The sequence below is a fragment of the Protopterus annectens genome, chromosome 2.part0, assembly GCF_019279795.1.
Source record: "Protopterus annectens isolate FY-2018-M chromosome 2.part0, PAN1.0, whole genome shotgun sequence".
Classification (NCBI taxonomy): domain Eukaryota; kingdom Metazoa; phylum Chordata; order Ceratodontiformes; family Protopteridae; genus Protopterus; species Protopterus annectens.
The window spans coordinates 1,332,882,681-1,332,908,907 of NC_056728.1; the positions used below are offsets into that span (position 1 = coordinate 1,332,882,681).

General features: G+C 40.4%; 1 protein-coding gene across 1 annotated transcript in view; it reads left to right on the forward strand.

Annotated features, from left to right (window-relative positions):
* Positions 1 to 26,227, forward strand: part of TOPAZ1 (testis and ovary specific TOPAZ 1) — a 1,272,938-nt gene that overhangs the window by 493,809 nt on the left and 752,902 nt on the right. Inside the window, exon 10 of the mRNA XM_044060400.1 lies at positions 9,330 to 9,445. Within this exon, the coding sequence (XP_043916335.1) occupies positions 9,330 to 9,445 (116 nt within the window). The remainder of the gene's footprint in view (positions 1 to 9,329; positions 9,446 to 26,227) is intronic.

Below are 26,227 nucleotides of genomic sequence, written 5' to 3' on the forward strand. Positions count from 1 at the left end.
TGGGGAGAAAAGAGGATAAAAGGGCTGAAGAGCTTTCATCTCTGACATTGACATGCTCCTGCTGATGAGGCGACTACATCCCCTGTACTTGTGCCTTTAGGGAGCCCTATGTTGCCCCCATCCCATGTCTGAGGTGTCTGTGAACAATTCCTGAAAAGGAAGGGGGGGTGAGAAGGGATCCCTGGATTCAGAGACAACTGCTGAATCCACCAGTGAAGTTCCTGTCTGAGAAAAGGAAGAAGAGGAACTACAAAGTCTAGAGGATGTGCATGCAGAAGTCATATGTACTTCAGACACCACTGAAACCTTCTTGTGTGTAATTTGGCCAGAGGGCACATCTGAATGGTGGATGCAGTGAAACCCAGAGCTCTCAGAAGCTCCCTGGCAGTGATGGAAGCCAGAGGAAGAAGTGTGTGAAAGAAATGAGAGTTAAGGCCTTTGGAGGAGGCAGGGGTGCAAGCATTGGCATAATCTGAATCCTGCAACCCAGAAAAACATGATCCTGAGGAGGAGTCAGAGAAGACTTTTTGAAATTTATTGTGAACCGCAGGCTCTGAAGAAAGGAAACGTCAATATGAAGATTGTGCAGAAGGATCTATGGAGAGGACACCTGAATCAGCAGGTCATCTAAGTAAGAAAATATTTAGATTCCTAGAAGCCTGGAAAAAGCAATCACAGAAGCAAGGCATTTGGTGAATACCTTTGGGGGTAGTAGATAGGCTAAAGGGAAAGCAGAGAACTGAAAAAGCTAAGGAAGCAACAGAGAAATGCAAAAACTTCCTGAAAACAAGATGGATTGAATATATGGAGATAAGCATCCTTGAGATCCAGAGACACCATGAGGGCCTGAGAGAGCAAGAGAGGAAGCAGAGTCTGAAGGGCCAACATCCAAAAGAAAGGTGCTTGGATGAGAGGTCTAGAATAGGTCTCCAAGTGCCCTCTTTTCTGGACACTAGAAACAGTCTAGAGTAGGACCTTTTGCCCCTGTGGGACACTTGCACCTTTTGAATACTACCATGATAAGAGGTCTTGAAGAACTTCTGGGGAGAAAGAGGAAGTTGTTCCCAAGGAGGCTGAGGAATGCCTGAAAAAAAAGAGGACGGGATTACAACACCATGAAGTACCCCTGATGAATAATGGACAGAACCAAAGAATCCTGAGTGAGCTGAAATCAGATAAGAAGAGAGAGAGAGAAATGTGGCTGGGAAGAGATGGATAGTCATACAGCACCCAGTTTGTCAGGAAAGGAAGGGTTGGGAATCCCTGAAAACTGAGTAGCCTTAGCAGGAGGAGCCCATTTGCCACTCATTTTACCTTTAGTCGAAGGACGAGATTGCCTACAAAAACTGGCTTGGGGTAATTTTCTCAAATTTAGGCATAGGAGAAACACACATGTTTAGGCTCCTGTAAGGCCTTACCTTTATCCTGAAGGGACTTAAAACAGCAGCAGCTTTCCCAAACAAAAGTGTAGGATCCAGAGGGGGAGCATCCATCAACTTTGACTTAATATCATCAGGTAGAGGTTGAAGTCTAAGTAAAGAATACCTCCTCATCACTAAACCAAAAACAGCAGTCCTAAAAGAGGCATTTGCCGCATCATAACTACATTTGAGAAAATGACGAACTACTTGAGAGGAAGTCCCTAGCAAGGAAAGAACAGAGGTTTTACCCCCAGCGTCTGAAAAATCAGAAAGAAGTTGACAGGCCTGAGAAAGAAGAGCCAGTGCATACAATAGACATATGGGTCTGATAATTAATAGCCCTGAAAGCTAGGGCAGCAGAAGTGTAAAGCTTCTTACCCAGACTTTCGATGGTTCTGCTATCCTTGTCAGAAGGCAACAACTTGGGTGAAGGAAGCAATTGAGATGGCTTATCAGCAGAACATTTATACAAAAAATAACCATCCTCTGGTATCCTATAAAACCTACTGGGCTTCTTGGGAGGAGGGTGCAGAGAATCAGGCACATGAGGAGGCACTGAAAAAAGCATCCAGCAAAGCAGCCAAGAGGAATAGTCACAGGTTTAGGAGATTTCAACGGCAGCAACTCATTTTACCTCTTATGGATATCAGAGACCTGAGCACAATCCCACTTAAAAAAAATTCCATCATCCTAGAGTGTGTGTTCCTCAAAAGGAACAGGACTAATAGATTCCTCCTCCTCTGACCATAGTCCAAAGGAGAAAGAATTTGAGTCGAATAAGTCAGGGATTTGTCATCAGAATCTGATTCTTCCTCAGGAAAATCCTGTTCTCTGGGCCTGTTGAGGGGAATAGAGGACCAAAGAGGAGCCAGAACCAAAACCCCCTGAGGAGGCTTTGCTCCTGAGTAAAGTCCTGCCACTCGCTTTGAGGATCCCTAGGAGCAGAAGAAACATGTTTAGTATTTTGTGGAAAGGAAGTTTGGAGGACTTAGAAAATTTTATGGACTTTCTTAACCACTCTACTGATTTTTTTTACTCATCACCATCATAATAATTCAATAGATTTTTTTTGCATGCGACTCTCTACAAGAACTTGGAGAATTTCAGATATGACTCTTTATATATATATATATATATATATATATATATATACATACATACATATATATTTATATATATATATATATATATATATATATATACATACATACATATATATTTATATATATATATATATATATATATATATATATATATATATATATACATATACCAACTTTTTCTGATGCCTACTTGCATTTCTCTAGCCAGCAGCTGATCTGGCAAAAGAAAAATTTAGTAAAACGTTAGTTAATCAGGCTATGTAAATTGGCTTCAGATGGTGAAGTGCTCAAAGTAGAGGTTGCAGAATTGGTTGGTATGTTCCTTGAAAGAGGTTACCCCAAAGATTTTTTGAGCAACACCATTGTTATAGAAAATAGGGATGTTGGATATAAGCCCCTTTTATGCAACAATGATGTGGGTACCAACCCTATTAATCTTGATGGTCAAGGAACTAACACTCTATATGATCGGCATAACTTGTCACAAGTATTTGTTTTGGAATACAATCCAGGTATTTATTTATTACAGGACACGATTAAGAAACACTGGGCAACTGATCTTGGATCATTGGGACTTGTGCGTAGTTTGGGTCCAAAACACAAATTTGTTTATAAAAATAACAAAAACTTTAAGGGTAATTTTGAAACCAACAAGCAGCAAATGAACGGCCACACCAATGGGTGTGGAATGAAAAAAATGTGGGGCCTACCGACAATGCAGGTATATCCTGGAAGTTAGTAGTTTCCTTGTTCAAGGTTGCCCATTTTTTCTTACTGTTAAGGGTAAATATGACTGTAAAACTATAGGGGTTGTTTATATCCGCTTTTGTGCCACTTGTTCTGCTTTTTATATTGGCAAAACTAATGGCCCCCTTACGTATGAGAATTTATCAGCATCTTTATGCTATTAAGAGCAAAAATACAAGTAATGCACTTTGTAAACATTCCACCACGTGTCCTGGTTATAAGAAATTTGTATTTGTTATTCTGGAAAAGGTGGGTGCACTAGATAGAGGCGGTGATTGGGAGACCTTAGTGGAGAAAAGGGAACTGTATTGACAAGTTCTTTTAAATGCCACTACGCCCTCCAGGGCTTAATGAGTACATATCGAGAAAACCTGTTTTAAAGTTGAAAGCAGATATTGTTTGATTTTTATTATGAAATGATATGCATTTTTTAGTATATATAGTAACTGATGCAATTTTATTATTGGCATTGACTTCTATGTTTGCACGTATTTTTTTTTGGCTTTTAGTATTCAAAATGCAATAGGATTTTATGAAGGTGGTAAAATCTTTTGTAACTTTATATCTTGCATTTTGGTGCAACCTTTTTTAGAAAGTGAAATGTTACACAAGATGTTGAATAACATGCCTTGCACTTGGGCCCCATCCCCACAAGGAAGTGAGGTTCATCCCTTAAGGAAGTGATGTTTTTATGGTATTTAACGGATGTGAGATAGCGTATCTGTTTGTCTGATGATGTTTCTGTAACACTGGAAGCAAAAACGCTTATATTTGTTTATTAAAATACCGTTTTGTGGCTTTGGAGCAGCGTTTTTTTTCTTCTTGCAGTGTCACTTTCACTGTTGGGCTTGGTTACATGGTTCATGTTTAGTTTTTTTTCTCTCTTTTAAGGGAACGTCTCCCTTATAAAACTGAGAAGGCTTGGACCCAGGGTGACAGTTGAGTACTGTAGTAGGAATTTCTTCCCCAGCTATAATCTGAGGAACTCTCCTTGGCCCCTCAGAAAAAATCAACTGTAGTTCCCCCTGAACATCTGAAATGGATGCCTGCAAAGCCTCTTTGTACGTGCTGCCAGCCAGATCCTCTCCGGGGTCCAACCTGGTCGTGGCAGAGAAATCTGACACAGCCGGATGAGACTCTTGGCTCATAACAACCCTCTGAAGAAACACCAGGAAGAGGATAGACAGCGGAAGATTCTGGTCATACTTTTTTTACCTTCTTCCTTAATGACTGACTCTCGGGGTGGGAGATTCCTTCCATCCTGTCTTTAGCGAGATGCTTAAGATGCTGGTCCTCAAAATACAAGGAAAGGGGGGAAAAAGCCTACTGCAAAGGGTTTTCGAGAGTAACACCTGACAAATTGAATAAGATGTATGATAGCAATAATCTCCAAGGCAAAAAAGCCACTTATGGCAGTCTTTATGGGGAAATCTGTCTCCTACACTGGCATTTACCCTTCCTGGATGATATTAACCCCAAAGAGCAAAAAAAAGGGCAAGAAAAGCAAAAATCCCAATGGGCCACATATCTACAACTTGCTAGGATACAGCAAACAGGCATAGTGTTAACCCGTGGAACAAAAATGCATGCAGCTGGCAAAAAATGATTGTAGGCAAACAGACTAATGGTAAAAAAACGTTAGGACTGGCGGAAAAGATGATCTGTAGATGGTATTCCTGAATGTCACCTTTATGCCCTACACATATGAGCATTTGGGTGACATTCAGTATACCTTAAAGCAATGGTAGGCTTTGCTAGACTGTCCGGATGTCAGCCTTCCATGGCAGGGAATCCCATCTGTTAAGAACACTGTAGCAGTGAATGTGAATCTAGCTAAACTGAATTCTGCACCCCCCCCCCCCAACAACCTCCTGAAATGTAACCATCTCAAAACAGCACCCAAATCCCTGTCCCTACTTTCCTCACTTTTTAACTGGTATTACTCCTCTCGCATCTTACATTCCTCATAAACATCTTACAGTTGTAACTCCATCTTGCAGCTCTCATGGTGTCTTTCTCTGTTTGGAAACTGTGGTCAAAATATTGAACTCCATACCTGTCTTTTTTTTTTTTTTTTTTTTTTGCCAAATCACAAACCCTAACCACTGCAAATCTGAAATCAAATGCTAATTAATTAATGCACAAATTTATTTCTTGGTTTGAACCACCAGGTTAGCAAACAGTCACTAATACACCCACTATCCAAGCCATTGCCTAATATACAGACAAGCTTGTCCCTTATTTCTTTCCTTGTGTGCTTTCCATATGTAGGAGCACTCTTGTCTTAATTATTGTATTGTAGCTACTTCTCTTTACTGTCCCTCATCTAGTCTGTCGCACTTTCATACTCTAACCGGCCAAATCAAGTACGGAGACTCGCTTCATTCTCTCTGTCTCTCAGTGCAACTCATATTCATCCTTTCTTTCATTCCTAAAAATCTAAGATCACTAACTCACTCATAGAAGTTGTCAGTGCTGTCCACATCTAAAAATAAATTTTCTTTTCTTTTTAAATGGTTGTTTTCTTTTATATTTTTAACATGCATAAATTAAGCTTTTGTGTTGTCCTTCAGTTGCTGTAATACTCTTGATTATAAAGAGCCCATGCCAACTATTTGTGCAGCTTTGCTGAAAATTTTTTTTCCCTCCGCCAGACTTTCTAGGTAAATAAAGCTAAATAAATAGCAATTTCCGGATCACTGTCATGCTGCCTTTATACAATTTCAAGGTGCTTGTATAGTTTACATCTGCAGTCTGAAGTTGTAGGGCATCACCAGGTTGGAGTTCCATTGTATATGCTGGCTAGGCTGGTCATTTTTTTATGGTGGACAGTTTGGCACTTGTTAATGTGGCTGGCTTTACTACTAATTGGTTGTCAAAAGACATGTTGAAGGTATAGGGTTCTAGTACTTTAATAAAGAAAAGTAGACTGTATCACAAGTCTCTAGGATCTGCATGCATCACAGGGCTAACTAAAGACATATTTTTATGGAATCAATACATTTGCATCCAAAGCTTGTGTTAATCCATATCTGACCAGCTTCAGTTTGGGTGCAACAAAGCATATGCTGTGCCAATTTGCTAGACGTTTTCAGTTCTTTCCATGCAGACTTTACTTACTAAAGCATTTAGCAAAGCAGTCCTTAATATTATCGGCATGAACAATTTTCTTTTTTCTTGGTATATCAGCATTTGTTTTGTAAAAGCTTATTTTATAAAAAGCCTGTTCTCCATTTATTCTGTGCGTCAGTCTTGCAATTGCAGTTAGGAAAGCATACATTACAAATACCAATGCACTCTTAGCACCTTTTTAAGCATCCCAGGGATGTTTTTACTCCTTGTGGGATTCTAGTGGCCCCAGAATCCAGTGTCCTCTTTCCTGCTGCACGAGAAGTCTGAAACTTTGTAATAGCGTAGCAGGCCAATAGTTTTCTGCTATGTTTGGGACCTTGGTCCATAAGTACTAAGTCTTACTTATCCAAATGCCAGACCATCTTAGTAGAATTGTGATGACTAAGCTCACAGACCTCCTGGAGGATCTTTTTCCAGACCCTTTTTTACTGCCCCATTGTACTTGTAGTGTGCCTTGTATGGATGCTCTACTTAGAGCCACAGATTCAAATGTTTGCCTGTTCTGAGTGGCATGGCTAAAGCTACTGTCTTTCAAAGAGTGGGCTCAGCTGTTTTATTTTGGATCCTTCCTTACATTTTCTTTAGACAGGCCTGTCAAGTTGCTGTTGATGTACATAAAATAAAGTGGCCCAGTCTTTAGTTGAGGAGCTACATCGTCTTGTCTTTAAAAGGAAGAGGTAACCTTGTCATTGCCTTAAAACAAGGCCAAGTATTCCCTGGCAACCTCTCCTTTGTGACAGTTGGAAACTCCTAGGGATGGCTTCTGTCATTCTCTGGTTGCAGCTTAGACTTTTCTGGTCTGTCTGTCTTGCTTCACAGTTGTTAGAGAAAAATCCTTGAAAGTCAGCAGTATCAGAATTAGTATGCCATTAGTCCTCTCCACTATCTTCTTGTCCTATTTCTGCCTTCTCTCTTCCAGTGTAAGATGGTTCTGTCATGGGAGAACTTCTGGGACCGTCTCAGACTGTTGCTGTAAGGGCAGTAAAGACTGATCCATTTTCAGGAGGAGTGTATTGTAACTTCCCAGGTGTCATGGCTATTTTTATGGACAACTTCTATCTTAATCCGTTATCCTTCCCTTTTGTAGCCTTATCGTTCACATTCCGTGAATGCTGGCTCAGCTAAGCTTCCCTTTTTGGTTCAGTAACTCCTCCCCTTGGAGTTGTCTATTTTTAACCACTTGGGAGCTGATGTAAGGTGGTCTGGTCTTTTTGGACATGGCATCTCACTTCTTTTGGGGCTTTCTGTATCAGTTCTGCACATGGTTAGCAGTGTCAGTGGTGCAGTAGGTGGCGCTCTTCCTTTGGTGCAGAAGGTTGTGGGTTGTATTCCCACACCAGGATAATGAGTTGCTGCCACTGCATTGTAGCTTAAGTGGGTGCTGTACTACTGAGCGTGTTGTCCTTCGGATGAGACATTAAACTGAGGCCCCATCTGCCTGAGCTGGTAATAGCTCAGGTGATTGTAAAAGATCCCGCAGCACCTAATGAAAGGAGTAGGTAAGCCAATGCCCTGTCCAGATTTCCCCTATTGGTGTAAAAGTCATCTCTGATCTCCCTGGAAAAGATGCATCTAGTCTAATGGGACTAACCAGGACAACAAATTATAAGATAGCAATTTGTATCTATTTATCTATCTATCAAGGGGCACAGGTTGATTTCCCCTCTCCCTTTAAAAAGGAGGGTTTTTTATGGCATCTTTGTGTATTCTCGGACTTCAGTTTATCTGCAGCTGTCATTGCTGTAGATGAAAGTAATGCAGTCTGTCATTCAGAGAGGGTTGTGGGGACTATATTTGTTCTTTTGTGGCTTGGTGTATTCATATATTTTTTGTTTAGTCCCACTGATTCCATATTTCATATAGAGCTCTGAGAAGATTTCTTGGCACCTCTTTGTGGCCCAGTAGGGTATGGATTTGTGTTTGTTCTAGGGTGGTAAGGCAACTCTCACACACATTCTTCTGGTCTTGTTCAGGGATATCCCTCATTATTTGCCAGCTCAGCCTCAGTGTCCGCTCAAAGACTTTCCCCTGTTAGTCATGCTGGCTTGTTAAATAAGGTTATGAAATTGGGAGTCAGACCTGCTTAGGAAGCTTTTCCTGTCCATACATCAATATAGAAACTGTTTTTAGTCTAGATGTATGTAATGCAGTATGTTGTCACCCTAGATGGGCAGGTATCGGTCATTGGCACTTTGATGCCTGTCTGCTCAGGGTTTAGCTTTTCCATAAGGATTTCTGGGCAGACATCTGCCCATTGTCAGTGAGAACAGGTCTGAAGTCCGCTTTAGCTTGGTCAGTAAATTCTTTTGGAAGTGCTGCTTCATCATCTTTTGAAGATTATCTCCCCTGTGGAAGACTTGGACTTCATGTGCAGGAGGCTTGACTGTCCATCCTTTTTCATAGTTCTTCTGCTTTTGCAAAGTAATAGTTAAGATTCAGAGCTGCAGGTGTTGGGGGGGTCTTTTTTTCAACCATTTCTTGACTTAGTTTCCTGCATCTTGATAGTTTCTCTTTAGAAGGTGATTTTCTTTGTGTCCCTAAACTTGTTCATTCTTTTTCCTCTAGCCCATAAACTGAGGGAGGGAGGAGGCCTATCACTCATTTCATATACATTTATTTTGTTTATAAGTGAATACTAAGCGAGCTGGCCTTGTAGACCATTTTTAGCCTAGCCAGTTTCCCCTTTGTGAGCATCAGTCCCTCTGCCTTTTCAGTAATTGTATTTTACCCTGCAATCTTAGTGTGTTCCTTCTGATGTACCCAGAATAAAGCTCACAAGTGCATTGTTCAAAGGTTTTTGTTTTTCTGTCTGTGTGTGTTATGTATACATACCCACACATGTATTTTCATATGTGTAAAAGTTTATCTAGTACTATGGGCAATCTTGATAAAGTTAGATGATGCAGTGTTTTTTTTTTTTTGTTAGTGTGTAGAAATGGGGATGACTCTTCATTTTAAACACTGTGACTACATCATTAAACATCTCGAACAGATGCATGCTTCCAATGAAGACATTGATATAATACAAGCACTGAAGACAAGGTAAGTGTAACAGCTGAAAGTTCTGTGGAATATTGGAGTAAACTGGGAATAACTGGAAGAAAGTCTTTATCTTTTGATTACTCAGAACTTTGCTGAACAAGTCCCAGTCTCTCCTTTATTTATCAGTTCCTGGTTTATTATCTAGTAGCAGCGTACAGTAGAGGTTGATGTCAACAGTAACTGAATCAAGTCTTACTGTTTCAAATAACAGTGCTGATAAATTGAAATAGACTGAATTACAATGTCAGTAGCTTCTGCACTCAAACTAACCATAAATTCTTTATTCCTTCTGCACTCAGTCTCAAGTTGCTATACTGAACTTCTGTGGACTGCCTTGCTATGACTGTGCATCAGTCTAAACTAACTTACTGACTTCTGTGTCTGAAGTATGTCCTAAATAATACGAACACCCTGTAAATTTTCTGCAGGTTCCACACGCCTCTTTAACCGTGGTCCCTAAGCTTCGTACCATCTAAACAAGATCTCTTTATACTTCATGTATTGAACATTCAGTTAGCACATTTCATTATTACCTAAAGGCTGTTTCTCTAAGCTCATTTGTATCCTTCAGTGAAGCATTTATTTCTATTAAAACTGCATGTAAAATGTAACCTGAAGATATGTCTGTTTATTATGGCTGCATTTCTTGGCCTGTGCAGAGAATGCTACATTTATGTCTAACAAACTACATTTAAGTGAAATCTGATCATATAGTAAGTATTGTGTTCATATGAAGAGACCTTGCATTCTCTATTATGTAGGTTATCATAAGGGTGAATGTACTTTGTGAATCATTCTTTGTTAGGGTAACAGTGGCTGTAACTTTTGTCAGAAAAGAGCTGTGAATGCACATTCTGCTTAATGTTTTGTCTCCTGCATTATCTTCATGTCTATGAATTACCACAGGTGATTTTACTGTACTGCACTATTTTGATATCAAGTCCAAGGGAGAATATCGTAGATGTTCATAAAAAGTTTCTTCTGTGTTAACTAGTAGTAAATATTGGCCATCTTGTATATGGAAACTATGCTGTTTATATTGTGCACTATTTTTCCCCTCTACTCATATTCTGTCAGCAGTCCTTCCTGTGTAAATTGCACACGCATTGCTTCATTATCCATCTGCTTTGCCACTCACCAAGTACAAATAAACATAGTCTGTCTTTTGAATTCTTTTGTGAGCAGCTATTGGGATTTCTCTTCGCTATCCCCAGCTCCAACTCCCTTGCTGAGGGATGAGTGTCTTTCGTCATTTCATACTGGTTTCATACGTCAGGCTGTAAGAATATATTTAGCTCCATGTACGTTTTTTTTTTTGCATATTTCAGCTCTTGATTTTAATTGTGTGTATGAGAAAAGTTCCTACATTCATGTTTAAAACACTGAAACCTTCCAGGTGTTCATGTGATTACCAGATCACAAGTCAGTTATACTTCAGTACACTGTCTGCTGCGTGATGTTAAGCACTGCAGTAATGGATTCTTTCACCTAACCACCTGAAGATGGAGAAGGGACAAAGTTTGTCTACTTCAGATCATTGAATGGGTGGCTGTTAGAAGTACCCAAACAGGAAGGTCCTCACTGAAATTTAGGAAATTGCTGAAGCTGTGAGCGAAAATGTGGGAGCGGGATCCTAGACATCTGTTACATTCCTCCTGTGAGTAGGAAATCTTGTGCTTCAATGAGAAGCACATAGATAGGAACCACAGGGGTGCCTGGGTGTTTGTACCACCTCTTATATGACTGAGCAGACCGTTGCATATTCATTCCTACAAATTCCGAAGATATGGTAGTTCGAATGCGAGAACCAACAAACCAAACCAAGTTTCAATGAAGGAAAATGTTTTGAAGGTAAATATCCACTAAATTCACCACAGGAATCACGTAAATCCAATAGTCAAATACAGTTCCCCATGAAGGTAAGGATACGATAAATGTCACTTTATTCTCTACAAGATTCACAAAAAACATGATACACACGTATTGTTCCACAAGAATCACAAAAAACACGACACACGTATTGTTAACCTAGGTTTCGTCTTGGTGTTAAAGACTTCTTCAGAACAACTACCACAACAATTTTCTAGTATAAATACCCAGCTTAATTACCAATCAAAAACTTAATCAACCTGCAATTAATAATGTTAGATTACACTTAATTACTTAACATATAAAACGCTAAAATTAACTCAAAATAAGTATATACAAATATAAAACACTCTAAACATTAAAAACCAATTGTTTTAATAAATTATTTATATAATGTTATAATAGTATTTTTCTTTAAATATATATAATATTCGTGTTTATATGTCCCTGGTGGATATATTAAAAATATATATAAAAATATAATAATACATTTATAATAAAACTATCTAACTATTGATGAACCTAAGCTTTAATAAAGGGGCCATGCTAATGTTATCATTTAAACCGGGAAATCTAGTGGCATCAAATTTTAATTGCCACATCATTTCACATACGTCCAAATGAATGTCCAAGATATACCCTTGTAAGTCCTTTTTTATTTGTTGAATAATAATAAATTTAAAACTATGGCCCGGATATTGTTTAATATGCCTGAAAAGAGCATTTGTATTCTTTTGATGCCTAATATCAAGAAGGTGTTCACCTATCCTATCTCTAAGGGCCCTGCAGGTTTTACCTATATAGAATGCTGAACATACATTACATTTGGCCATATACACTACATTTTTGGAATAACAATTAAAATGCCCCTTAAAAAACAATATTTCATTCTTCACCAACATTTTATTTTTAGTGGTTAGGATATAAGCACAAAGGCTACATCTCCCACATTTAAAATTCCCATTGGGTCTGCATGATGTACGACTACTATTTACATATGTACTTCTCTCTAATAGGTTTTTAAATGATCTTGCCTTTCTATATACATTCATAGGTAACTCCTTCAATTTCCTACTAACATTTACATCTAATTTTAACATTTCCCAATTATTCTGAATAGTATTAGTAATAAATTCTGTATCATAAGTATATGTAGTTATGAAAAATAAGGAATCTTTTTTACTCTCTCTATTTTGACTACCCTCACCCAAATATATGTTGTTATACCTACTAACCACGTTAGTGGTACCTACATCTGACTTTAATAGGGGCTGGTAAATACCATTATTTCTCTTTACAATGACTTCATTCTTAATACTGTTAACTAAAGTAATAGGATAACCTCTTTTAATAAACATATCCGAAATAACACTCAATTCTTTGTCAAATTCTTCCATTATATTAACCGTCCTGGCCGCTCTAACCATCTGCCCCTTTACAATAGCTTTCTTTTGATGGAAAGGGTGCCAGCTGGAATAATCCAGATATGCATTCGAAAAAGTGGCCTTCCTGAAAATCTTTGAAGACAAGACACCTTTTATCTTGTCAAACTTTAAGGAAACATCCCAATTGGATATTTCATGTTCGTTGTAATTAAAGGTGAACTTTAAAAATTCTATAGTATTATTAATATATTCCATGAATTCTAGCATTTTCTTAACACCACCCTTCCATATAATAAAAATATCATCCAGGAACCGTGTGTAATGTAATATATCTGAGAAAAATTCACTTTCAAATGCATAATTTTGTTCCCAGTATGACATAATATAATTAGCATAACTAGGGGCACAAGCTGCACCCATTGCTACCCCTGTTAACTGCTTATAATAACCCCCTTCAAAGAATAAAAAATGTATTGGTCAGTACAACTTCCATAAGTGAAACATAGACGTTAATTTCATCCTGTTGATAAATACCCGTTTTTAGAAGTTGACTTTTCTAAGCCTATATTATTGGGGATAACTGAATATAAATTCACTACATCTGTGGTAAGAAACAATGTAGTATTGGTAATGCTGACACAATTAAGTTTGTGTAAGAAGTGCCAAGAATCCTTGGTGATATCAAACTTTTTCAGACCCTTTTGTAAATGAAAATCTAAATATTTACTCATGAAGTACGTTTTGCTTCTTTTTGCATCCACTATGGGCATAAAAGTCACATTCTCTAACCCTTTATGAATTTTAGGAATTCCAAATATATTACTAATCACTGGCAACTCATTTTTCAAGTAACTAAAATCAATTTAATTAATCTGGCCCTGTAATAACAAATCTTCTGTCATTAAATCAATTTTAGAAAAAGCTATATAAATTTGATTCAAAGTCACCTCCTCATACATATCTTCAGTTAACATTTGAAGCATAGAATTAAAATAGTCATTCCTATCCATTATCACTACTCCATTGCCCTTATCAGGCCTCATATAACGAATAGTGTTATCTTTAATGAGCTGACATAAGTTGATTTTCATCCTGGGTTAAATTACCATAATTATTTCTTTCATTTCTATTATTACAATTTATATAATTATAATTATTATTATTATTGTTATTGTTTTTCTTTTTAGACCCATCTCTGAAATATTCTCTTATCTGTAACTCGCAAGCTTTTTCAAATAAGGCCACAGTACTATTGGGTGGGGGATTAAATTTACTTGATCTTTCAAAATCTTTAATATTATTTTTTCATCTCATAATTCTTGTTATCAGAAAACCACATCTTAATATTCTTTTTATGAGTAAGTAATTTTAAATCTATTAGTACATCCACCACACTTCCATTTGTTGCGGGTACAAATGTAAACCCTTTTGATAATAGATCTGCATGCTTAATATCAAAACATTTACTTGTATAATTATATAATTTAAAATCACCATGTTTATTAACTATAATTGTAGGTTCAAAGCATTTTATTGGTATATTTGAGTCTTCCTGCAAAATGTTAATCAAAGCTGTTAAATTTAAAATTTCATTTGCTTCTGTTTCATCTGAAAAAAAATTTGTCCACAACCGTGTTATTGCAGCCATTGTTAATATACTTTTCATTAATGTCTTCATTTTCTAAGACACTATATATACTTAAATTGTTTAACAACTCACTATTAGTAATTGCATTTATTCTTCTCTCTTTAATAGAAGTATCAGAATATAATGTCTGTGCATGCAACACAGTATTCATAATATCAAACGTGGTAACAGTACTTACAATGGATGTTGAATTTCCCTTGTTCAAATTAACTCCGGGAATGTCGTCGTTCACTATAACTGCTGACAAACCACTACCATTTAATTTAAAAATACCTCCACCAGCATTGGAGGGCATCCGCTCAAATTGCTCACTCCTTAGTTCCATTTCCCCACAAAAGTACCCTGTTGTTTCAACTGATTGTCCCATCTTTTGGGACGGGCTCCTTGCTCCTGATATCTCCCATTCTCCTCTCTTCTGTGACGTTGCCAACCTTCGCCCCGGTTGCGTAGCCTCTCCGATCGTCTTGGGCCTTCTTCTAAAGGGATTTCTTCAGAAACATGTTGCGGTACGTTTATTGGTGATGTCACTTCCTGGCTATTCACACGCCTTCTATTGTTACCATGGTGACCCTTCGACAACGGGTAAACTTTTTGAACATGATATTCTTCTATGTCTCTCTTGATTTTATTGGACTTTCTCACAAACATATCATGTATACCATTATTCACACTTGTCAAGATATTTTTATAATTAGTTAGGTAATGATCAAAGTTCAAGTCACTTAAAATTAAATCATTTTCATTTTCCAATTCAGTCATGAGCTTTACTATAACTGTCATTAAATTTAATCATAATTTTCAAGAGTTCCAATCCCATTTTGTCAAATAGCTGATGAACTTCATTAATCATTTCTTGGTTACCGGAAATGCCATTAGGGTATCTCCACAATCTTAAGCCCCGTGGAACCAACCCCAATTCTATATTTCTTGATAAATAATTATTTTCCAGTTGTAATTTTTTCATTTGAAACAATGTTTTGTCAAAATTCTTTAATCTCTCGGTTAATTAAATATTTAATGATCGATAAGAACCACTATTAATAATTTCATGATGAAAACTAAAATTGTTACTTTTCCATTGCATTTTGTCCGGTTTGGTATTACCGCTAGAAATATTCTTGTTAGTTGATTTATTGCTACACGGAATTTCGGCATTCGCCTCTTCCACATTAACAACAGGATGAATTCCGGGTGGGGTAGATTGTGTCAAAGGTATACCCAAACTTCCGAATATCGGATTTGATGCAACCGCCATAACTTGTTGCTTTTCTATCAAGTTTTTTATCTGCTCCGTATGCTCATTTAACTGCATATTGATTTGATTCAGCAGGTCCATAACATCCGAACGGGGTTCCATTTCTCCGTATAATGCACAGTACCAAACTGACTAAGTAACCACACGACTACTACAAATTCCGAAGATATGGTAGTTCAAATGCGAGAACCAACAAACCAAACCAAGTTTCAATGAAGGAAAATGTTTTGAAGGTAAATATCCACTAAATTCACCACAGGAACCACGTAAATCCAGTAGTCAAATACAGTTCCCCATGAAGGTAAGGATACGATAAATGTCACTTTATTCTCCACAAGATTCACAAAAAACACGATACACACGTATTGTTCCACAAGAATCACAAAAAACATGACACACGTATTGTTAACCTAGGTTTCGTCTTGGTGTTAAAGACTTCTTCAGAACAACTACCACAACAATTTTCTAGTATAAATACCCAGCTTAATAAACAATCAAAAACTTAATCAACCTGCAATTAATAATGTTAGATTACACTTAATTACTTAAATAACATATAAAACGCTAAAATTCGAACTACCATATCTTCGGAATTTGTAGTAGTCGTGTGGTTACTTAGTCAGTTTGGTACTGCATATTCATTCCTGCCTGGGCGCATGAAGCATTCACTCATTTTCCCTGTGTAGGCTTGCTGGTTATTTGCAGGATTGAGGTGTCTTCTCTCCAGGAATTTATACCCTAAGGGTAATACAGGTGTTGAGAGCCAAGTTTAAGGAAACTTCTGTTGGTCATCCTTGGCCTGCAGGACTCACAAGCGTAATATTGTACTGTGTTCCTTTTTTGACATCTGTTGAGAATGCTGTTTAAAGAAATAGAGTAATGATGGTGCCAGACCTGCAGCAGACTTTCACAGACAGTGCTGTCATCAGAAGAGTTATATTCCTGTGTAATGGAGCTTTGTTGAGCCCTATGTATGCACACGCATGCGAGCACGCGTTCTCCAGCATTCACTCATTACACACACAGTTCCTTTCAATTTCATGAGCATGTTGCTTTCTCTGAAGCCTTGCTACATGGGGATTTGCTTTGCCTCACCACTAGTGCCTTGGAAAATGGAATTAGAGGAAAAAAATCATTGATTTCTAAGTGTGATGGTCATTGATTTTTACCCCAAATTGCTTCCACTTTTGGAGTGAGCTTCGAGTTGGTAGTCTTCTGTGAACTGGAACATGGCTTAGTTGCCTTCTCCCCAGAATATTTGACGCTATATGAGTCATAAGGAAAAGGACCCTTGCTTCATCGTTACTGTGGTACCTGACTTCCAGAATGCTATGTTAATATTATGAAAGCATTTAGGTTCTGCTCCAGTAGTATGCTGATGTCCTTTACATGCCACCATTGAGAGACAGCCTTACCAAGTATCATAGGACAGACATACTTGAGCTCTCTTGTCCAGTGGAGTCCCACAAATGACATCATGTTTCCACCTTGTAGACTGATTAGGAATTGAAGGCTCAGGTGAACAGCAGGGTGTTGTGTCTGTTGGGGTCAAGAGCCTTCATCTGTTTGTCTTAGTTCTCCAGGATCTAGCCCTGTCTGGCACATGAGGCCCTGAATAAAGCTGACAGATATCCATGACTTTGAATCCAAAAGATGTGCAAAGAGCATCTGCAGAAGGTTTTACAAGGCTGCTGTAATTTAGACTAAACTGATGCTATAGTGAGAGGCAGCATCCCCATGATTGTGCCTGCACAGGAAGGTGAGCTTAATGATAAGCTCAGTCAAACCATTCTTGATGCCCTCTTCTGGGGGAGGACCATTTTAGGCAGGTTTCTCAGGCTCTGGTTTAAGATCTTCAGAAGAGGAGTTAGACATGGGTATCAAACTTGATTGTGAGATATTGGTGTTTGACGCCATAATGTAGTCTCATATCTTGTACTGAAAGGTCAAGATTGTGGTGTCTTGGGGATTTCTCCTTTCCCTGAGATACAGTAATCTCCAGCTTAATAAAAAGTAGGAGTGTGCAGTGGGCTTTCTGCTTTTTTAGTGATTTAGTTTTACTTCATGTTGATTTTTTTTGTTCGAAATGTCAGTATTTTTAATTACACTTATGAGTTTTAATCTAATCTCATTTTAGTCAAGGAGCCATCAGGCAGTGACTACTGTTAGAGGGTGTTAATTGTGCTGTTCTTGGCCCTTTCTTTCTCCCAAACTTATTCAGTTCTGAAGGAAGAAACAAGATGGAGGTCACCAAGCAAGAGATTATCGTGACCCACCTCCCTACTTTGCTGGTTAATCCATCACAGAGGGGTGAGTCAGCAGTTGTCACTGGACAATGTTGGGCCTGTTCATAGATGATTGTTACTCATGCTGACCACTGAGTAGCCTTTCCCATTTGCCCCAAAGCACTTTCTGGTTAAGTAACTTGCTTAAGGTCACACACTGGGCAAATAAAAGCAAATGAAATCAACCCTTGTACCACAGGAAGCAGCTTAACAGCTCAAAGCTTTTAATCGTCTGTGCTAACTGGCAGACAGGCATAAAACACACTGAAAGCAAAACCTTTACATGCTGAGAACAGTTCCACAGTTCTAAGTTTACCCCCACCCTGGAGAGGCTGGGTAAATTAGACTTGTGCACAGATGGGGCCACATCTTAAGGCTTTTAGGTCATCTCCCAGAAAGATACCTTTCAGTAAGCTACTTCTGTTGAGCTGTTGGGGCTGAGCCAGTCTGAGATCCTCATAGGGGCTATAGAAGCTGTCCCTCCTTCAAAGAAAAGGGAAAGGTTCTACTCCTGCCTCTCCTGTGTTCCAAATAGGACTGGGAGCTTCTTTCCTATTGTGGAGTTTTGCAGCTAGAGCAAGCTCATCCAGTAGATGAAATTCCAGGTGTTGTCTCCCTTAAATGATCATTACTTTACTGCTGCACATACACATGGGTTGTGTCTCTGGTCTTAATACATGCTTTTTGCCATCTAAGTATCTGTGGTCTTCATAAAATGACTTCCGTTTGTTCTGAGTGAGCATCGCTTTTAAAGTAGAGTGCTTCAGGTCTCCCGTTTGCTTCCATAGTGCTTGCCATAGTAGTAGCCATCATGGGGAGGCCTTGCAGAAGGAACTTCATGTATTCCCCTTCCTTGATCCACTGACTTCTAATGGCCTCTTCAAGAGATTTGTCTAGTTGCATTCTTTGCTTCAGTACTTCTGTATGTACAGATCCTCGATATCTCCATAAGCTGGGAAATGTTCGTTCTGTGCCTTTCTCACTGAGTACATTAATCAGAGAATGCTGAGCAGTCTTTGCTGGATAGAGGGGTCCAGGAGGTGATAGCCTTGGTGTATTTTTTTCGTGAGAATGTAGTATGAAGTAGAGGGACTTTGGTTGGATCCTCTTTTGCCTTTTGGGCCTGATGGCAGCTATCATTTTTAGGCTTTCAAGCTGCATGCCTGAGGATACTGGTGATGTGGTGGATGGTGATGCCTGCAGAATCCGAATGCTGTCCTCTAGTGAGACATGTTCTTATCTTTAAGTTTAAAGTGGTGGTTCTTGCACATCCCTCTGTCTGTGGGGCTTCCATTCATGCAGCAGAATCGATCATAGGTTCTAACAATGGATGCTTCATTAGCAGAATGAGGAGATCACCTAGCATTTCAATGGTGCAAGTGACTTGAACTCCCGAGGTACAGCTTACACAATCCCGTGGGAGATGTGAACACTTTATCTTGCCCCAAAAGCCTTGACTAGATCTCCGCCTGGTCTAGTTTCATATCCATCCCTTGTGTATGAACAAGTAAGGCAGTACATTCTTATGCTCCTTGTGTATGAAAGTGATGCATGACTGGCAGTGGACCACAGTCATGGGCTACACCCACCAACTGTTTAGATTGAGGATAGTGGATGCACTGTCAGATTCCCTAAACTGCAGTTCCTGGAATTTTGTTTTGTCAAGATCGATAAATGAATTGTCCTGAATATGAACCAATTTACTACGTATGAAAAGCTCTTCCTCCTCTTTATTGCTTAAAACAGCATGGCAAGAGGGAGTTTGTGGAGCACACATGGTTTCCCATGGTATAGAAGTTATTGTTGTGCATTTTTTTCTCTTCCAGTTCCAGACATCACTGCCAAACTCACTGAAGAAAGACCCTAGGCAAAACCATGCTTCTCCTAGATAACTGAGAAGGGTGAAGCCTCCAGAAGACCATTCCAGCACATGCGAAGGACGTCACCTTTGCTTAGGGTGACAGTGAGTTGCATCTTGGTGCCTACCTACTCACCTAGATTCCTTCCCTTGCTGCCAGGAGACCTGTCATATGGCATCTCTAAGAGGAGGAAGACTTCTGTTTAATTAGATTTGTTCTATTATGTAGAAGAGGTCCTTCATTTGGGACAAGAGAATCCCTACGCCACCTCATTTGGCCAACTTGCAAGTGGATCTTTATCTTTGGCACCTGTTTGATGTTTGTTATGCAGCAGTCACAGTGCATATTTCTGGTATTCTTGCACATCACATTTTGGAAGGTAGAACTATGGGTGTAGCACTGGCTGCTCCGGCAGATTCTTAAAGGGGTTCTGCATCTTTACCCACTCTGAAGACTCTGTCCTCCTTGAGACTGGAACTTCATGATTGACAATGTTGCCCATCCCCCATTTTAACTGTGTAGTTCAGAAACTGTGAAATTCATGACTTTGAAGACTCTTGATGGGCTTGCAGAATCTGTGTGCTCTGTCCTTTCCTAGAAGTGGAACACTGTTTAGTGTTTTACAAGGATTGGATAAGTGCCTTTTAAGGCCAACCACAAATTTATTTCAAAACTGTATTAGAATTGCCCTTAAACCACTCCATTCATCTGTTTTTCTTTTCAGAGCTGAATTCCTGTGAAATCAGTCTGTTCATGCCTTGGATATGCCCTGCCAGCCTGAAGAGGGTGTAGAGTGCAGGACGAACCAGACTCCGCCTTTGAGAGGAGACCTGGGTACTTGCGTGGATAGTTGTCATTAAATCATGTTTCTACCATAATCAGGAAATCCTTCTGTATGACCCAGTTTATTTCTAAGAGGATAGCCACAAAATCTAAAGAAGGCCTCCTACCATTGTATTATTTTCTTATCAGACCCATGATTGAATACAGTGCCCCCTTTAGTATATAAAAATTCTAATACATTGGTGAACTGAAAAGACCTCCCCCCCCAAAAAAATTGAAGGCCCTGGTTTACCATGACCATTATACTTAGTAGCCTAATATCTGCTCCAAGATTACCTGTGTCATTTCTTGAACCATTAATGACTACTATTTGACCTTTTATTTGTTCTTCAAACCTGTGGCTCTGCAGACACCAACACTTAGGACCTAAATCTACACTGTAAATAAGGTTCACTGGAAGGATAGATTTTTACCTCAATGTATTCCCTTCCTATGGAATAAGCTGCCACAACTGGACAAACATAGTGCAACCTTGTCTAGATTCATTTATGTATTAACATTTGTTTTCTGTATGTCTGACTTGGTAGGAGCCTGTTTTCAGCTGATGCCCAGGGAGAAAAGCTCCAAAATATTAAAACCATTTAAGAACAATAATTTTACAATCTTTAAAAACACACACACAAAAAAAACTACAGTTTAAATAATTATATAAATAATTATACCAATTCTACACATTCCTCCAAGAGAGCTTTCCAGATCGCAAACTATTATTTGTATGAATATTTTTTTGCTGATGAAACTCTATATAGCCACAAATTGGCTAGAACCACATAAGACATCATGGAATAATTTTAAGCTTGTGGCTATAAAGCATATACTAGCACATAAATTACTTCTGAAACAAACTAACAAAAATATTAATAACCCGAAAATATGGGAAAAGGTCTTCAATATTATATTAGCATGATACTGATTTTAGGAATATATTAAATATAGGAAGCATTTCATGTAGATATTGTATAAATGGTTTGTAGTAGTTATAGTGTATTATGTGTGTGATGTTTATTGTAATTTTGTAATGTTTTTGGAAAATATATTTCAATAAAAATTTTATTATGGAAAAAAAAAAATAATTATACCAAATTCGACATTGCCTGAAAACATTGGTTATATGACAGTTTAATATTTAGGGAAAATTTTAGCCAGTTTATAGAGAAATTAAAGGAAAGTTAGTAATATAAACAGGAATTGCAAAATGAACAGACAGAAAAGCAGGCTTATGGTGTATTTAAAGAGAAAGCCAGGTGACCGAAATTAATAGAAGTAAGGAAGTGAGTAAAGAAGGGGGAGAGTAAGGAGGTGTAAGGTATGACTAGGGACTTGTTCAGATTTAGGGATATAGTTTATCCTGGTGATGAGCAAGAACAGAGCCAGCTTTTGGCTATGCAGTCTTTCAGAATGGTTTTGAAGGATGAGAGGGAGCTTATTGACCTGATGGATACAGGTAAGGAGTTCCAGGCTTAACATGGTACAAGTATGGACAATGCGTATTAGATTTGATAGTTTTGTGAATGGACAGATTTGTAGTAGTTTACTTCATTTGGTCTTCAACCTGTGGGATACTGGATCCATATTTGATCTGAGTCTGCAATCTTACTAACATCTTCTGTGAGCTCCATGCTCCCCCCTTACCCATAACACACCTCCACTACCTTCCAACCCCCAGATCTCGTTTGCCACGGCTAGCTGAAACATCGTGATCTCCAGCGCTCCAAGTAGTAGGTGCGTATTAAAGCTTTTAGAAAGCCTTTTTTCACTACTACCTTAAGGATAGTGATAGTGTAGGTTCCCCTTTCTCCTCCCCTCGCATGGTGCGCCATGTGTTCAAACTTTAGTGTTGTTTAGCTTAGTTTAGCATAGTCAGTGAGTGTATTTGCTTCCCCTTCCCCCCTCAGTGTGTTCTGTGTGTGTGTGGTAAGTGGTCGTTTCAGTGGGAAAATATTTTTTCTTCTTGTTTTCCCTCTGGTATTATGGCTGATAAGCTGGTGTTTAAAAGGTGCACCTTAATACAGACTGCTCTATATGCGCGTGTTTTAACCAGCGCGCAATCAAGGACAGGAAGACTAAGATAGCCCTGAAAGGCCTTTTTACACTTCTGAGGCGGTTGCCTCGTCCTCTGCTTCAGTCACAGTGGCAGCCTCTCCTTCTCTTGCCCTTGCTTCTCCTCCCACCCAGGCTGAGACTCAACGTCCCATTTCAAAGCCTGCAGAAGCGGAGCGGAAAAGGGGCAGATAGGAGAGAGAGCCAAAATCTAAAATGGAGAAGTGCAAGAGGTCTCCGGACCTCCCTTCACTCGTTAAGACCCATAGGATCTGTGACTCCCTTTGGCTCCGATCTCCGAGGTTTTCCCAAGAGCTGGAGGAGACACGCTCTACATCTAGGGCCTCAGTGGCCCGACCCACAAGATCGGAGTCCGTGGCCTCGTCGAGGTCCACTCGGTCCTTATCGGAAGTCGACATGGAAAAAATGATGAGGTTCATTCTTACTCTGATCCAGATGGGGGTCTTGCCAGCCCCCTCTCCCTCAGGAGGGGGGAGCTCGCTTCCTTGTTTTCAACCGATTTCTCCTTCTCCGATCGATCCACTGGGTTCGAAGTACTCAGATCTGAGGATGGCTTTAGTCAGGGGGTCGGCGCCGATGTTACCTGCTTCCTTGATGCCGACAGCTGCCTGGTGCGTGTAGGATCCAACCAGTTCGGATCCGAGCTGCTCTCAAAGACGGAGCTTGGGTGTCAAATCCGAGGGAGAAGAACTTTTTTCATCGGCTCCTCCTTTGTCAGGTCAAGTTCCCTCCCTCAGAGCTCCGTCCACTCTGGGCCTGGCTCCGATTCTCTCATCAGATCCGGGGAGCCAGGCTTCCTTATTGGTTCCACAGGAGGTTTGTTCTCCCTCGGCGTTTGACATGGTAGAAAGGGTTCTCTCTGCTGGATTGAGACCCCTGACTATCCCCTCAGACTCCGCCCCAACTCCCTCAGCTTTTTCTACGATTCCCATCATTTTATTAGAGTGGCAGCCCATGAGCAAGGAGCCCCAGACTGTTCCCCCTGAGGAACCAGTGGCTTGCGAGTTTCCTCCGGAGAACCCCACCGGTGATGTGCCTCGCAAGCATACGTGTAAGAGGGAGGCACTTAGACTCACCCCGAGTCCCTCACCGAGGATACGGACTTGGGTGATGGGGAAGGTTCCCCCAGGTCACCTCCCGAGGATGTCTTCTTTGGAGACTTCATGGAAATCCTTCGCCAACAGGGATGATGGGGAAGGTTCCCCCAGGTCACCTCCCAAGGATGTCTTCTTTGGAGACTTCATGGAAATCCTTTGCCAACAGGGAGGTTAGTCTGCCCCCAAACCTTCTTCTGATGAGTCCATGTTCCTGTAGGCTTTTGGCTCGGGCCCATCTACTTCCTATGTATCCCCTCCTGCAGATCCCTTGGTGGACCTGGTCACCTCACGGGCATGGAAGGAGCCGGACACAGTGGAACCAATTCCCAAAAGGCCTGACAAGATCTTGAATCCATCTTCGGATAGGCCAGCATGGAACAAGGGCTCCTCTGTAGAAGCTAAAGTGGTAGCAGCAGCCACAAAGAAGGAACTAGCCCAGGAGAGTTCCTCTGTTCATCCTCCTGACTGAGAGTCATGAATGATGGATCGCTTAGGGAAGCGGGTTTACGCTTCAGCTACCTTTTCTATTAGGGTGCTGAACTACCTGGCCCACATCACGAGACTCCAACGCGACCTGGTCAAGGAGCTGGTGGAGTCTCCCCCTAAGTCCATGTCGCAAGAGGGCAGGGACTCATTCTCCACGAGGATGACCACTTTGAAAGCAGTCTCTAACACATCCATGCGACTCCTTTCTCATGCTACTGAAGGAGCGGTTAGGGCGGCTGGGTCCGGCATGTCCATGAGGTGTAACTGAACCTTTCAAAGCATCCTTTGCCAGTGCCCCTTATGACGGCTCTACTCTTTTTGGTAAGACCATCAGAGACTTTAGTCCAGAGTGAGAAGGATGGGAAGACACCGTCTGCCATCGAGATCTGCTTCTCGAACCCTCAAAGGTCCTTTTCCCATAATCAGAGAGGGCAAAAGATGATGTGGTTCCGGAAGCCACAGTATTCTCGGGACACTCAGGGCTCTTCTTTCCCCTGAGGCAGAGGGGGACAGAATGGATGCCGGCCCAGAGGCAGAGGGGGATCCGAGGAATTTTGGGTCTCGAGCCTTTCTTGGACAGACCCAGATAGCAACCCTGATGGGTGGCCAGACTGCTCTACTCTGGAGGCAGTCTGAGGATGATTGTCTTTGCACCTGGTGGCATGGGAGTCCGTAACATCAAACCACTGGGGTGCTTCATATCATATCCAGAGGATATTCTAGCCCCTTTGTGGGTCCTCCCAAATCTCCTAAACACCTCCCGGACGTACCACCCACGCAAAGGGAGGCAGCAGCACAGGAAATGTCCAAGCTGCAAGAAAAATGAACCATCAAAACCATCCCCCCACATTGGTCTGGATCGGGCTTCTACTACAAGTTCTTTTTAGTGCCAAAGAAAATGGGGGACTTGAGGCCCATTCTGGACTTATCTACCCTGAAGCTGTCAGTTGTCAAAGAAAAGTTCCGGATGGTCACACTGCAGTCCATCATGCCATACCAGCAAGAGAGCAACTGGATGTGCTCGTTAGACCTCCAGGATGCTTACTATCACATAAAAATGCACAGAAGCTCCAGGAGGTTCCTCCGCCTCTGACTGAGTCAATCATTACCAATTTCGAGCCCTACCCTTTGGTGTCACCACAGCCTCCAGGGTGTTCACCAAAGTGATGGTCGGTGGTAGCGGCTCACCTGAGGCTTCAGGGGAATCGGGTCTATCTGTATCTGGATGATTGGCTCCTCACTGCTCCCACCAGGCATCTACTCTCTCAAACCAGGGATTATTTCTTAATCCTTGCCCTGCATTTGGGGATCACAATCAACGCATCCAAATCACTCCTAGATCCTGTCCAGGTGATAACTACATTGCTGCAAGGATAGATGCATTACAGTGGAAAATCTTCCAGACCTCGGGAGAGAGTACAAAACCTGAGGATGCATGTCTCTCTAATCTACCATTCTCATCCTCCAACAGCGGAATTAGTGTTGAGGGCCTTAGGTTCAATGGCAGCGACCATAACACTTCTCCGGTGTGCCTGGTTACATATGAGAATTCTACAGTGGATATTAGCTGTACAATGGTCCCTGTTTGAACTTCCATTGTCGTATCCAATAAAACTCAGTCGAGTCTGTCGATCGTCCCTCATATGGTGGATGTGATGTTCTTCGTGTTTCACTGTTGCAGTCATTACATTTGGGTAACCTGCTTGCAGATTGCCCTCAGTTGGCCTGATTAACAAAGTCTTGGGTCCTGTGTCTGTTGCTGTCCCTTCTTCCATGATGTCAGGTCGTCAGGGGTATAAAACATGCAGCCGACACCATTACATCAGTTTTTCTTGCCCCAGATGCCAGGTGCCCCCCAATGGGGGAGCAAATAAACATAAAAACACAAAGGTATACCTCCAACAAAAAGCAAATACACCAAAAAGGCTTTTAAGCATAGTAAAGGAAAGTACAGGTATAGCCAGAAGAAGTTAGGGGGCTGGAGGGAGGGTAAG